This window comes from Lampris incognitus, chromosome 7, assembly GCF_029633865.1.
Source record: "Lampris incognitus isolate fLamInc1 chromosome 7, fLamInc1.hap2, whole genome shotgun sequence".
Lineage (NCBI taxonomy): Eukaryota > Metazoa > Chordata > Actinopteri > Lampriformes > Lampridae > Lampris > Lampris incognitus.
This window is the reverse complement of record NC_079217.1, coordinates 68,245,109-68,260,752: the sequence shown is the minus strand read 5'-3', so window position 1 is coordinate 68,260,752 and position 15,644 is coordinate 68,245,109. Positions and strand designations below refer to the sequence as shown.

General features: G+C 48.4%; 1 protein-coding gene across 1 annotated transcript in view; it reads right to left on the bottom strand.

Annotated features, from left to right (window-relative positions):
* The window catches only part of LOC130115333 (collagen alpha-1(IV) chain-like), a 204,537-nt gene that overhangs the window by 89,909 nt on the left and 98,984 nt on the right, over window positions 1-15,644 (bottom strand). The window contains exons 25-26 of the mRNA XM_056282942.1: window positions 11,758-11,928; window positions 11,406-11,556 (exon numbers count right to left, since the gene is read on the bottom strand). Coding sequence (XP_056138917.1) covers window positions 11,406-11,556; window positions 11,758-11,928 — 322 coding nt within the window. The remainder of the gene's footprint in view (window positions 1-11,405; window positions 11,557-11,757; window positions 11,929-15,644) is intronic.

Genomic DNA, 15,644 nt, shown 5'->3' with positions numbered 1-15,644 from the left:
GCCGGATGGGGTCGAGGAGCGGAACTCCCAGGCAAACATTCCCCAGGGACACGGAGCGGCTGACCGAGCACCAGCTCAGCGGGGGAAGCGTAGAGGTCCTCCTTAGGAGCCGAACGCAACCCGAGCATAACCCAAGGTAAACGGTCCACCCAGTTACCATCCGAGAGCGCAGCACACAGCGCCGCCTTGAGCGACCGGTGAAAACGTTCACACAAGCCGTTAGCCTGAGGGTGGTACGCGGTAGTGCGGTGTACCTGCACACCCAAGGATCGCGCAAGTGCCGACCAGAGCTCTGACACGAACTCGGGGCCCCTGTCTGAGGTGATATCTGACAGAGTGCCGAAACGGGCAACTGGGGGAGGAAAGAAACGCGCGTGCAACGTCCGAGGATGTTGTGGAGGACAGAGGGACAGCCTCTGGCCACCTGGTGGTCCGATCTACCATTGTGAGCAGGTGCGTAAAAACCCTGTGAAGAAGGTAGAGGGCCCACCAGGTCCACATGCACGTGGTCGAAACGTCTGGCTGGGATCGGAAACGGTTTGAGGGGCGACTTAGTGTGCTGGTGGACCTTAGCGCGCTGGCATGCTACACATCCAGCTGCCCACCCCTTGACGTCCTTGCGGAGGCCAGGCCAGACGAACTTGGAACCGACCAACTTCACCGACGCCCGAACTCCAGGGTGCGAGAGGGAGTGAATCGATTCGAAAACTTGACGGCGCCAGGCCACTGGAACAACGGGGCGGGGACGGCCGGTGGAGACATCGCAGAGGAGGGCAGGACTGCCTTCCTGCATCACAGCGTCCTCTAGCTTGAGGCCGGTACGCATTGACCTAAGGACAAGGACGTCCGGGTCGCTGGGCTGGTCGGCAGCCATAACGGAGAAATCCACTGAATGTGCTGAATGTCCGTTGTGAACTCGGAGATGGCCGCCAGGTGGCGTTGCTGACGAGCAGACCACGGCTCAGTCACCTTGGACATGGCGAAAGTCAGCGGTTTATGATCCACATAAGCCGTGAATGGGCGACCCTCCAGCAGGAAGCGGAAATGACGGGTTGCAAGGTGCAGTGCCAGCAACTCCCGGTCAAAAACACTACTTGCGCTCGCTATCTTGCAGTTTGCGGCTAAAAAATGCGAGTGGCTGCCACGCATTCGCCACGCGCTGTTCAACCACAGCCCCCACAGCTATGTCAGACGCGTCGGTTGTTAAAGCTATGGACGCCGTGGGTGTGGGATGGGCGAGGAGGGCAGCATTAGCCAGGGTGCACTTAGCTCCGTCACAGGCCTGGACCCGTTCAGGAGTCCAGTCGACAGGGTCGTTAGCCTTCTTAAGCCGCAGGGCTTCATAAAGTGGCTGAAGGAGGTGGGCAGCGCGAGGGAGGAAACGGTTATAGAAATTCACCATTCCCAAGAATTCCTGCAATGCCTTAACAGAGACTGGGCGGGGAAATTCCGCCACCACTTGCACCTTAGAAGGCAACGGGACCGCGCCTTGCGGCGAAATGCGGTGACCCAAGAAGTCAATCACCGGCAGTCCAAACTGACACTTGGCCGGGTTGACTATCAGGCCGTGTTCGTCCAGACGACGGAAAACCTGTTTCAGGTGCGCCAGGTGCTCTTCAGCTGACGGACTGGCCACTAATATGTCATCGAGATAAACGAACACGAAAGCAAGGTCACGCAACACCGAGTCCATCAGCCTCTGAAAGGTTTGCGCTGCCCCCTTCAAGCCAAAAGGCATGCGCATGAATTCGAAAAGCCCAAACGGGGTGATCACTGCGGTCTTGGGCACGTCCTCTGCGCGCACGGGAACCTGATGATAGCCGCGCACCAGGTCCACCTTAGAGAGGATAGTGGTACCTGCCAGGCGTATGGAAAAGTCCTGTATGTGTGGGATGGGATAGCGGTCATTGGCGGGGACGTTGTTCAGGCGGCGAAAGTCGCCGCAAGGCCGCCACGACCCATCCGCCTTGGGCACCATGTGAAGCGGCGAGGCCCACGGGCTGTTGGAACACCTCACTATACCCAGACGCTCCAGCTGGGGAGCTGGAGCGCATTTTACCGCGTCGAGGCGCCGCGCGCGCGCCAAAACTGGCGGTCGCAGAGTGGGAATGAAATGTTCTACCCCGTGTTTAGTAACCGCGGTGGAAAAGGCAGGTGGAGTCACCGATGGAGAATCCGCCAGCAAACGCTGAAAAACATCCCCTAAAGCTAAAAAGTTAGCGTGTGGTAACGGCCCGGCTCCCCCTGTCTCGCACGGAACAGTGGCGAAAGACACAGCATCAATTAAACGGCGGTTTGTAACATCAACCAGCGGACCATTAGCACACAGAACATCCGCACCGATAATAGGAACAGTAATGGCGGCCACTACAAAGTCCCGCTCAAAATGGCGCCCGTGGAAGCAAACAGTCACCAACCTTGTGCCAAACGTCGCAATGGACGAACCGTTAGCTGCACTTAACTGTGGGCCGCCGCCTTCGGCCGACCTGTCTGTCTTAGCAGGAGAGAGTAGGCTCTTTTGCGAGCCTGAGTCCACCAGAAACCGTCTTCCTGACATCGTGTCCTTAATGAAGAGCAGCTCACTACGTCCGCCAGCGCCCACAGCTGCTACTGAGCGCTGCCCTGGAGTTTCCCGCCGTCTCAAACGTGCACGGAGGGACGCAGCGCCTCGCTTTGCCGCCGAACCGCTGGTGGAAGAAACAGAGGCCTCTCCCGCGCCGTCTCCGGGCAGTCACTCCAGCCACCACTGCCGGGTCCGCGTCCTCCGACGTCGGCTGCAGAGGCTCCGATGCCACACTCTGCACAGAGAACCGTCTGGTAGCCAGCAGGACCCGATCGGCCTCCTCAGCCAAACCTCGGCAGTCACCAGCGGCCAGACACGGGGAGTTAGCCAAAGCCGCGCGCACAGGAGACGGGAGCTGGCGCAGGAAAACGTGCGGGAAAAGGAATCCACCTTCGTCCGAGCCTAGCAGCGACAGCATATTGTCCATGAGATCCACAGCCGTCCCGTCGCCCAAACCGGCTAGGGAGAGGATCCTATCTGCCCTCTCTGCGGCAGATAGGCTGTACCTCCGGAGCAGAAGATGTTTGAGGGCGACGTATTTACCTAGTTGCGGGGGGGGGGGGCAACAGCTGCATGGCCCGGCGTGTGGACTGCTGGTCCAGCGCAGCGACGACCAGATAGTATCTGGAGTCGTCCGCGGAGATTCCACGCAGGTGGAACAGCGCCTCGACATGCTGGAACCACGAGGCCGGGTCGCTCTGCCAGAACTCTGGGAGCTTCACAGCCGCGGCGAGAACGGCCGGCTGTGAGAGTTGGGGCGGCGTGGCCGAAGTGGATTCACACACATCTTCTGCTCCAAACATGTTCAATTCAGGGTCACCAATGTGGCAGGATGAGGAAAAACACAGCAGACGAAGGCGAGGTTGAACTTTATTCCTCAGCTCCAAAACCAAACTGAACCATGAACAACCTTGCACCAGAGAGCCTGGGAACGTAAACCACGCCCCCAACGTAAACCACGCCTCCAGCTCACAGCCCTGCTGGGTGAGAGGCATAGCCCCTAGTTTCCGCCACAATCCTAATAAAATAGTAACCATGGACTTCCGGTTATGGCGAGGGACTAGGGGGTCGCACATCTCAAGCTCTGCAGCTACCGTGTAAATTAATCCTACAATACTAATCCGAATCTTGTCTAAAGTCACGCAATACGTGTATAAGAGTACCCAGAACTAAAATGTCAGGGAAAACCCCGAAAGAAAAGGCAAAGAGAGAAAAAGAGAAGGAGAAAAGGAAATCGCGACACGAGGAAGAGGCCGAGAAGGTTAGCGACGCCATGCAGGTTGAAAATATGGCTAACGAAGGAGACGACCACGAGGAAGATGACGAAATGTTAGACACAGATAAGAATAGCAACCTAGATATCATGAAAGCCATACAGTCTTTGAAAAGTGGACTTTACAAGAAAATTGATGGAGTGCAAGCGACAATTGCGGATGTAAAGAAACAGATACAGGAATGCACGGGCCGCATGGAACAGGCCGAGCAACGGATTTCTGACGTGGAGGACGACGTTAAGAAGCTAACACCCCGAGTTAGCACGCTGGAAAACACCGTCACAAGCCTTACTGACAAGGTGGAGGACGACGTTAAGAAGCTAACACCCCGAGTTAGCACGCTGGAGAGCACCGTCACAAGCCTTACTGACAAGGTGGAGGACGACGTGAAGAAGCTAACACCCCGAGTTAGCACGCTGGAAAACACCGTCACAAGCCTGACTGACAAGGTGGAGGACGACGTGAAGAAGCTAACACCCCGAGTTAGCACGCTGGAAAACACCGTCACAAGCCTGACTGACAAAGTGGAGGACGACGTGAAGAAGCTAACACCCCGAGTTAGCACGCTGGAAAGCACCGTCACAAGCCTTACTGACAAGGTGGAGGACGACGTTAAGAAGCTAACACCCCGAGTTAGCACGCTGGAAAACACCGTCACAAGCCTTACTGACAAGGTGGAGGACGACGTTAAGAAGCTAACACCCCGAGTTAGCACGCTGGAGAGCACCGTCACAAGCCTTACTGACAAGGTGGAGGACGACGTTAAGAAGCTAACACCCCGAGTTAGCACGCTGGAAAACACCGTCACAAGCCTGACTGACAAGGTGGAGGACGACGTTAAGAAGCTAACACCCCGAGTTAGCACGCTGGAAAGCACCGTCACAAGCCTTACTGACAAGGTGGAGGACGACGTGAAGAAGCTAACACCCCGAGTTAGCACGCTGGAGAGCACCGTCAAAAGCCTTACTGACAAGGTGGAGGACGACGTGAAGAAGCTAACACCCCGAGTTAGCACGCTGGAAAACACCGTCAAAAGCCTTACTGACAAGGTGGAGGACGACGTTAAGAAGCTAACACCCCGAGTTAGCACGCTGGAAAACACCGTCACAAGCCTGACTGACAAAGTGGAGGACGACGTGAAGAAGCTAACACCCCGAGTTAGCACGCTGGAAAACACCGTCACAAGCCTGACTGACAAGGTGGAGGACGACGTGAAGAAGCTAACACCCCGAGTTAGCACGCTGGAAAACACCGTCAAAAGCCTTACTGACAAGGTGGAGGACGACGTTAAGAAGCTAACACCCCGAGTTAGCACGCTGGAGAGCACCGTCACAAGCCTGACTGACAAGGTGGAGGACGACGTGAAGAAGCTAACACCCCGAGTTAGCACGCTGGAAAACACCGTCAAAAGCCTTACTGACAAGGTGGAGGACTTGGAATGCAGGAGTCGGCGACATAACGTAAGGTTGGTGGCCTACCGGAGAGAGAAGAGGGCCAGGATGCACCTGCATTTCTGGAGAAGTGGTTGCCGGAGGCTCTGAACATGGATCCACGGGAGGGCTTGGTGGTGGAGCGGGCTCATAGAATCGGCGCTCCAGTAGACTGTCGCACGGGTCGTCCAAGGACATTGATCATGAGGTTCCTGAACTTTAAGGACAGGGAGCGAGTACTAAAGGCAGCCAAAACCAAGGGACAGGTCCTTTACAAGAACACGCCGGTCCGTTTTCACATCGACCTCTCTGCTGGGGTGCACAAGATGCAGCGCGACTACGACCAGGTCCGGAAGAAGCTGAGAGACCAGGGGATCCACAAGCACAGAATCATCTTTCCAGCCCGGCTCCTGGTAACACACGACGAGAGACCCCACACCTTTCAAACCCCGGCAGAAGTGGAGCGGTTTATTCAATCCCTCGGATAAGGACTGATGCAGTAGGCTATTAAGCTCACTTTATTTTATTTTATTTCCATTTACACGAAAGATGTAGCTACGTGTTCGGGCTGTCGCCATTTTGTTTTTGTTTAGGCTTTATTTTTCTACCTGGACAGGACGGAGTCTGGTTTATAGCTAGACTATTCAGCTTTTGTGGAATGCACTTAACCCTGAATGAGAGACAATGTCCAAGCACCAGCCGAAATGACATGGGCACATCCAAGTAGGCCTAGACCTAAGGGACAGAGAGAGTCATCATCGGTTTATGCGCCTGTCGGAGGACGGAAGGCCCAATGCATCGCGGACTCTTGTGACCAGGCTATAGACTTTTCCCTCTCCTCGCCTTCCAGTCTGCATGCACGGGTTCCAGGTTGGTGTATGTGTTCGGGTGGTTAATGTTATATATGCCTACATGTTGTTGGCGTTGAACAGTTCATTAATGATGTTATGTGTGATTAGTATTTAGAAAAAGTAAGACAGCGAGCTGGAGCGAGAAGAAAAGAAAAGGTAGAGAAACTCGTTTTAGCGCTAGTTAAACGTGGGATGGGAGGGGATGTCCAGAGTTCCTGGACTTTAGGTTCGTATGGGGTTGAGGGTGGGTTTTTGTGGTTTCATTTTATTATTTATTCTATCATCAGTGGGTGTGGTTTGTCAAAGTACTTCTTCACTACGGTTCCTAATATAACATACCGGAATCAATGTCAGAGAGTTGCAAGGTAAAACGTACTTGGTGGAATTGTAGGGGTTTGATCAAACTCACAAAAGTGAAGCAGGTAATGAGCAGGATAAAATCCTTGAAATCAAAAATCGTTTTTTTACAAGAAACACACATGGTGGATGAGGACGTTCCCAAAATAGCAAGACGATGGCAGGGTCAAGTGTTGTCTGGTCCTTAGACCACTCATGCTAGAGGGGTTATGATACTAATTCATAAATCGGTTCCATTACGGGTACAGCATGTAGTTAAGGACCCTGCAGGGAGGTATATTGTAGTCCAGGGTAGGTTATTATCTGAAACCTTAACTTTGATAAATGTTTACGGCCCCAATGAAGATGACTCTAAATTCTATAATAGTCTGTTTTTGACTGCTTCAAATCATCCTGGGAAATACATAATAGCTGGCGACTTTAACTGTACGTTAGATCCTTCAAAAGACAGGTCAACTGGTTTAGATGATACCCACAGTAAGTCCAGAAAGACGATACACCATTTTATGAAGGAATTAAATTTGTTTGATGTTTGGAGGCATGGTAAACCGAACGCAGTAGAATATTCCTGCTATTCCGGTACTCATAGAACTCACTCACGCATAGACTACTTTTTGGTTTCAGCGCTACTTGTCTCCAAAATAGATGAATGTCATTATAGTAGTATAGTTCTGTCTGACCACGCTGCAGTATCCTTGACCTATGAAGATAATAACTTAGTGTGCGACCCCCCGAGATAGCGTTTTCAACCCGGGTGGCTTGCGGATCCTACATTCATAGATTTCTTAGATAAGCAGATTGACCTGTATTTTGAATGTAACAAGTCCCAGACTTCTGCTAGCACAAGGTGGGAGGCTTTCAAAGCCTTTATCAGGGGCCAAATCATTTCCTTCACTAGTTCCAAGAAAAAGGCTACACGACTTGAAATGAAGACATTAGATGAGGAAATTAAAAAACTGGAAACAGAAATATATAATAATAGAAATATACCTACAGATGTTCATACAAGACTGCTACTGCTTAGAGCACAGTACAATGAACTGGCAGCTAATAAAGCGGCTGCTGATTTAATGAGACTCAAACAGTCCTACTATGATCAGGGGGAAAAGCCCGGAAAACTTCTAGCATGGCGCATTAAACAACAACAAACAGAAAGGTCTATTAATTGTATTGAAGTCCCAAGTGGTAGAACTATAGTGGACCCGACAGAGATTAATGAAGCCTTTAGAGACTTCTACAGGAAATTATACAGCTCTGAGTGCTCTCCTAATCTGGACACGCAAACACAATTCCTAGACAATCTTAATATTCCTAAAATTTCGGAAGAGGAAAGTAGAGTATTAGATCAAGATGTAACTGCATTGGAAATTGCAGAAGCAATTGGGTGTATGCAGGCTGGAAAATCAGCGGGTCCAGATGGCATCCCTATAGACATTTATAAAAAATTTCAAACCAAATTAATACCACCCCTCTTGGAGATGTTTCAGGAATCCTTTGAGAATGGTCTTCTCCCTACATCTATGAGGGGCGCCCTAACCACTTTACTCCCAAAACCGGGGAAACCAAATACAAAATGTGAAAATATGCGTCCAATTAGTCTCCTAAATTCTGATACAAAAATACTCTGTAAAATTCTTGCAAGAAGATTGGAGGATCTTCTACCTAGAGTAGTGGGAGAAGACCAGAACGGATTCATTCAAGGGAGACAGGGTTTTCATAACGTTAGACGAGTGCTCAATATTTTATACAGTCAGAGGGAGGCGCCTGACACGGCCTTACTTTCACTTGATGCAGAGAAGGCCTTCGACCGTGTTGAATGGCCTTATCTGTTTGAGGTGTTCACACGATTTGGCCTTGGGGATACATTTATCAAATGGGTAAGACTGCTTTGTACAGGGCTTACTGCAGAAGTTTTGACGAATAGTAAGGTTTCTAAACCTTTTAACATTTGTAGAAGTTGCCCTCAAGGGAGCCCTTTATCGCCTTTACTTTTTATCCTAGCGATAGAACCATTTGCTATAGCGGTGAGGACACACAGCGATCTTTATGGAATTCGAGAGGGACATCTGGAGCACAGGGTAGCACTCTTCGCCGATGATGTGATATTAATGCTTAAAAATCTGCATAGATCTATCCCAGCGCTCCTAAGCCTTATTGAATCATTTGGGAAAATATCTGGTTATAAAGTTAATTACTCCAAATCATCTATAATGTTACTGAATGAAACAGAGAGGAAGAATGGTCTTGTTTATGCTTCTACCTTCAACCCAACAGACACATTTACATATCTGGGAATAAAAATTGTCCCTGAGGTGAATAAGATTGCTCAGTCAAATTATGAGCCCATCCTGGACGCTAGTATTGCTTCGATAGAGCGTTGGACATCCTTACCTATTTCAATGATCGGCAGGATTAATATCCTAAAGATGAATATACTTCCCAAATTTCTTTATTTGTTCCAGAATATCCCCCTACCCCCTCCTTCATCTTTGTTCACGAAAATCAAGAAACTGTTTACCAACTTTATTTGGCAAAATAAACGTCCTAGATTACGTCTATCTTTACTTTATCTACCATATGATCGAGGAGGCCTGAAATGTCCAAATATCCAATGGTATTACTGGGCAGCACAATTAAGGTCGATTATGTTTTACTTCTCATCTGGAAGTCCCCCAGCTTGGATTGATCTGGAAGCCTGCTCTGTTAAACCAGGCTTACCATTGCACCTGTATTTGTATTCAGCAGACCGTAAATATCTGAAGAAAAATACAGACAACCCTATAATATTGAATATGATTGATGTTTGGTTCGATGCTTGTAAGTATTTGAATATAAATATGTCCCGGTCACGCTTCAGTCCTATTTGGGGTAATGCCAATTTCAAACCAGGGCAAAATGATAGGGGATTTAAATTATGGGCTGAAAAGGGGTTAAGGAAAGTGCAAGACATGTACAGGGTGGAGGATGAAGTATTCATGTCCTTTGAGGAAATATCTACCAAGTATGACATTCCAAGGAATCATTTTTTCAAATATCTTCAGCTAAGGAGTTTTATATCATCCTGTCAAAGCCATTCATTAGACATTCCTACTATTTCTATATTAGAAGTTGCAGTCACAAAACACTGTTATGATAAAGGTTTAATTTCAACTATGTATGACTTATTTGTATCTGGATCTGATGAATCATCAGAGACAAAACTGAGATTATGGGAGGGAGATATAGAGGAGGAAATATCTTTAGAGGAATGGAGTGAGGCATGTAAAGAGGCCCAGAGACAGACAGTTAGCAGCAACCTAAAGCTTCTACAGTATAAATGGCTGATGCGTACATATATAACTCCTGTTAAATTGCACAAGTTTAATGACAATATTCCTGATACCTGTATTAAGTGTAGTGAGGCAAGGGGGACGCTGTTTCACTGTATATGGGAATGTGTGGCAGTGAAAACCTTCTGGCAAGATGTTGTTGATATGATTGATCAAATTTTGTCAAAGAAATTACCATTGAGTCCAAAGCTTTTTATTCTTGGTTTATATCCTACCACCCCACATTTACATAGCAATGAGTTCAGATTTATAGATATGTGTATATTACAAGCAAAACGTGTAATTGCTCTTAATTGGAAAAGTGTTGATGGACCAAGAATTGGTATGTGGGTTAAAGAAATGGCCTCAAACATGTCAATGGAAAAGATAATGTATATTGTTAGACGTAAACAAAGTGTTTTTGATAAAATCTGGGGATTGTTTCTGTACCTCCTAAGACGTAATACTAATGTTGGTAACTTGCTTCAGCAAGAACAAGCTCTGGGGGAGTAGAACAACTCTATCTGACTGTTTATATGCGTAAAAGCAACTGAAAAAAAACTACACCCTCTAATCAGTCTGTGAAAGAAATTATTGTTATTATTATTTTATTTTATTATTTTTATTAATTGAATTTTTATCTTTATCTTCTTTAACCCTGCTTTGAATTGTATTACTTGTTATAGGGACAGGGTTATGGGGAGGGGGGGTAGGGTGAAAATGTTTGCTGCACTGTGCTATTACTTGTTTTGATGTAATTTGCAAACAAAATTCAATAAATATATTGCTTAAAAAAAAATAGTATCCATTATCAGAACCACTTATCCTGCTCTCAGGGTCGCGGGGATGCTGGAGCCTATTCCAGCAGTCACTGGGCGGCAGGCGGAGAGACACCCTGGACAAGCCGCCAGGCCATCACAGGGCCGACACACACACACACACACACACACACACACACACACACACACACACACACACACACACACACACACACACACACACACACACACACACATTCATACCTAGGGACAATTTAGTATGGCCAATTCACTTGACCTACGTCTTTGGACTGTGGCAGGAAACCCCCAGAGGAAACCCATGCAGACACGGGGAGAACATGCAAACTTCATACAGAGGACGACTCGAGACGGCCCACCAAGGTTGGACTACCCCAGGGCTCAAACCCAGGACCTTCTTGCTGTGAAGCAACTGCGCTAACCAACGCGCCACCATGCCGCCCAAAAGATTAGCCTCTTCAGCTAAATAGACTATTAAGCCCCTTGAGGCAAATTCGTAATTGAATACAAATTACAAATTTGTATCAAATTACAAAATTATAAAACAGTAACAATACAATCAGGTCAGTTATATTCTTTCAATTGAATATATTGATTGTTGATTACTTAACCATACCTGAACTCTGTATAGTAGTGGCATACCTGTTGTGCATACATGCTTGCCTCTAATGTCCTGTGTTCCATTTATTTCCTTATTTTTCTTCTTTTTTTCTTTGTGAGTCTGCAAGTGCTAGAAACTGCTGTGAACCTGAGTCAAATTCATCGTGTGCATAGGCACTTTGCCAATAAAGCTGATTCTGATCATAGATGTGTGTTTTCTCTGACCTTGGGGTCCTGCGGGACCATCTTTGCCTGGGGATCCTGGGCGTCCATCCAGTCCGTGGAGGCCAGGGTTCCCACTAGGCCCTACTGAGCCCCCCTCTCCTTGGGGACCAGGCCGGCCCAGCTGCCCTGGAAGCCCCACACCCAAGTCACCCTGCCGAAAAATGACATTATGTCATGAATATCTTCATGCATGCTCAACAGTCCAGTAAAGTAAATCCCAGAAAGTCGAATCAGTTCATCTGAAAAAAACACTTAGTGGGAGAAACATTTCATCAAACATGGTCTCACCATCACAAATACTATCTTCCTGAAAATGAGCCAGAAAACTACCTGGATGCATCCGCGATCCCACCACTGGCATCTCATTGACTTTGTGATTGTACGCATGAAGGACCGATCCAACGTCAATGTCACCAAGGCACTCCCACATGCCGATGATTGTTGGACGGATCATAGGCTGGTCATCTCCAAGCTCCATCTGCGACTCAAACCCAAGCCTAGATGCCCTGCCATGACCATCCCGCTAAAGAAAATCAACGTCCGAAAGCTTGAAGATCTCAACGTAAGAAGAAGCTTCCAGAATAAGTTCATGGAAGTCCTGAAGGATGTTGCCCTCATCGAAAACAACCCCATATCTAACTGGATAAACCCAAAAATGACCCTCCTCGCTGTAGCTGAAACCGAAATTGGTATTCTGAAAAAACGTCATCAGGATTGGTTTGATAATTTTCAACCTGATCAGTACAAAGAATCAAGCTCGTTTCTCCTGGGAGAAAGACAGAATCTCCGAGACGAAAGAAGAGCACTACAAGAAATTGAAGTCAAACACCTAAGCTCAACTCCGCTCCATGAAGGATGCCTGGTGGCAAAGTAAAGCCCTTGAGATCCAGGACTACGCAGACCAGAACCACCTCCACGAATTTGTCTCTGCTACCCGTGCCATCTACGGGCCCATCAAGACCGCACCAACACAAATTAAAGCAGAGAACAACGTAACAATTCTGAGGGATGACGTAGCCATCAGTCAACGATGGAAACAGCACTTCCACCAGCTCCACTGCAAACCATCACGAGCGTCTCCTGACTGCCTTGATGGCTTACCTACTCTGCCGTAAAAACCGTGGCTGTCTGCACCTCCTTCAACCAAGGAGCTTCAAACAGCAATCGCTCAGATGCACAACAACAAAGTGGCTGGCCCCGATGGAATCCCTGCAGAACTGTACAAATATGGAGGACTATCTCTTCAGAAGCGACTGTATGAAATCATCCTGCAACTCTGGGAAACCCGGACCTCCCCAGCTGATTTCAGAGACGCAAACATCATTACCATTTTCAAAAAAGGGGACCGAGGAGTGTCCGGCAATTACAGAGGAATTTCCCTCCTCTCAACAGCTGGGAAAATTCTGTCCTTCTGAATCGTCTCACCACCCTGGCTGAAGAAGTTCTCCCCGAATCCTAAAGCGGTTTTCGATCCCACAGAGGGACCACCGATATAATCTTTGCGGCATGACAGCTTATGGAGAAGGCAAGAGAATAACAGAAGACAATGTTTTTCATCTTTTTCGACCTTGAGAAAGCATTCGATTCTCTTCTGAGAGCCATTTTGTGGGATGTGCTATCCAAATCTGGATGCCCTGACCACTTCATCCAGATGATTCGCGCCCTCCATGATAACATGAAAGGCTGTGTCTGTTTCTGTGGAACCCTTTCCGAGCCTTTCCCCATGGATTGTGGAGTAAAGCAAGGCTGTGTTCTAGCGCCTATTTTATTTTCCATATACCTTGCTGCTCTCTTGCAGAAGACAGCTCAGTCACATGACGGTAAAGTCAACATCTGTTACCACTTCGATGGCAGCCTGTTCAATGTCCAGCGCTTGAAGTCTAGGAACAAAACATCCACCAACGTCATCATCGAGCTTCAATATGCCGATGATAATGCTGCTCCTGCCAGTACTCCAGAAGGTCTTCAGTCAATCACCAACTCCTTTGTTCAGGCCTACGAAACTTTTGGCTTTTCTGTGAAATCAAGAAAACCAAAACACTTGCTGTTGTGCCTCAGGATACCCCAGGAGTTCCTCTTCAAATCACCATCCATGGCCAACCTATAGAACAAGTTCAATCCTTTCAGTACCTTGGAAGTATCCTCGAAGAAACATGCAGTCTAGAACCGGATATCACCAACAGACTGAAAGCTGCCCACACTGCCTTTGGCCAACTTTCTCACCGTGTTTTCTATGATTGTGATCTCAAGACATCAACCAGAATCATGGTTTACCGTGCAGTGGTTCTTTCAACCCTCCTGTAAGGTTGTTAAGCCTGGACCCTCTACAAGTACCAAATCCATAAACTAGAATGCTTCCACCAGCAAAAACTGGGAAGTATTCTGGGAATTTGCTGGCAAGAACGGGTCACCAACAGTCAAGTTCTCGAAAGAGCCGATCTCCTTTCCATCAAGGCAACAATTGAACATCACCAGCTGCGATGGCTTGGCCACATTCAGAGGATGCCAAACGACAGACTCCCAAAACAAATTTTATACTCCGACCTGACTGAAGGTCAAAGAAAAAGAGAAGCTCCCAAAAAACGCTACAAGGACTGTATCAAAGGAACACCGATCACCTTCAACATTGACCCTAAGAACTGGGGAAAAGTAGCGGAAAATCAAAAGCACCGGAGAGCTGCCTGTCTGGCTGCTTCCATCAAGGCCGAAACTGACAAACAAACGCATGTGGAAGAAAAGCGCCGCCACCGAAAAATCTGCCAATGGGTGGACCTCCTTCTATCCCCTGTCCACGCTGTTCCAGTCTCTTCTATTCTCACCTTGGACTGTCAAGCCATCTTTGTTTCAAGCACACACTTTAATCTCTTGGAATGGATCCTTGGACACGAGAGATGCCAACGATGATGATATATGTGTGTGTATATATATAGTACATATAGACTATATTGTAGCGGACTATATGGGCACAATTCACCATAATTGGTAGACAAGAGCCCTTAAAAAAGGATTTGCGGGTTGAGTGGGCGGAGCTATGATGAGATGGGTTGGGGCAGCACCATGTTGAGAGGGTTGTTGGTTTTATATAAAGAAAATAAAGACACACGAGTTCGTGTTGTTACTGAGATAAATTGGCCGTCTTTACTTTCCTGCAATTCCTACATTGGTGACCCCGACACTTGTCTGCTGGACGTTTCCCGAGACAACTCTTCGTGAACATGACGACTAACGTGGTTTCTCCCAAGCTGCTGGAGTTCTGGGAGCTTGGTTCGCCCAGACAGAAGTGCAGTTCGCATTTCGAGAAATCATCACGGACGCCACAAAATACTATTATGTGGTGTCAGCTCTCAGCAGTTCAACAGCAATCAGAGTGGTGAGCCCCCTCAAAAATCCTCCGCAGCAGGATAAATATGAGACACTCAATGCTCACCTGCTGAAAACTTTTGAACTTTCTGACGCTGAGCGGGCCAGCCAGCTTTTCTCTCTACAAGGCCTCAGTGACAGTAAGCCGTCTGAATTTATGGACAGGATGCTGGATCTCCTAGGAGAGCACAAGCCCGGACTATTTCTACGACAGCTGCCTTCTCAGGTATGAGCTGCTTTAGCCAACACCGCCATCACTGACTGTTGTGCTCTGGCCAAGAAGGCTGATAATTTTTTTCCTGGCTGGTCAACAGCGCTGTGCGGCCGCGTTTTTTTTCCTGCCCAAACATTTTCACCACTGCCTGGAGACACAACGGTCGCCACCACAGCAGCAGCTCCTCAACAGCAACAGGACCACGGCCGGTGTTTTTACCGGGCAAAGTTTGGACCTAAGGCCAAGCGCGGCAGGAAACGCCGGAGCCAGCACTCAGTGGTGGCCATGTGCATTGGCCGAACTGGCAGGCTGCTTTTCATCAAAGTCTCCATTTCTGGACGGCAGTTCCTGTACAACTCGGGTGCACAGAAGAGCGTCCTGCCCACATCGAGAGTAGACATCCTGTCCTGCAGATATGCCCCCCCCCATGGAAGCCACTAATGGCAGTCCCATCCACACTAATGGCACTAGATACGTGGAGCTGTGTTTCGGGGGACAGCAATTCGGTTGGGACTTTGTCACAGCAAAAGTGGCCATCCCCCTCCTTGGCGCAGATTTCCTCTGCGTCTATGGGCTGCTGGTGGATGCCAAAAACCGCTGCTTGATCCATGCTTTCACTTTCAGTTCATATGTGTGTACTCTCAGCGGAGCGGACTCCATCAGAC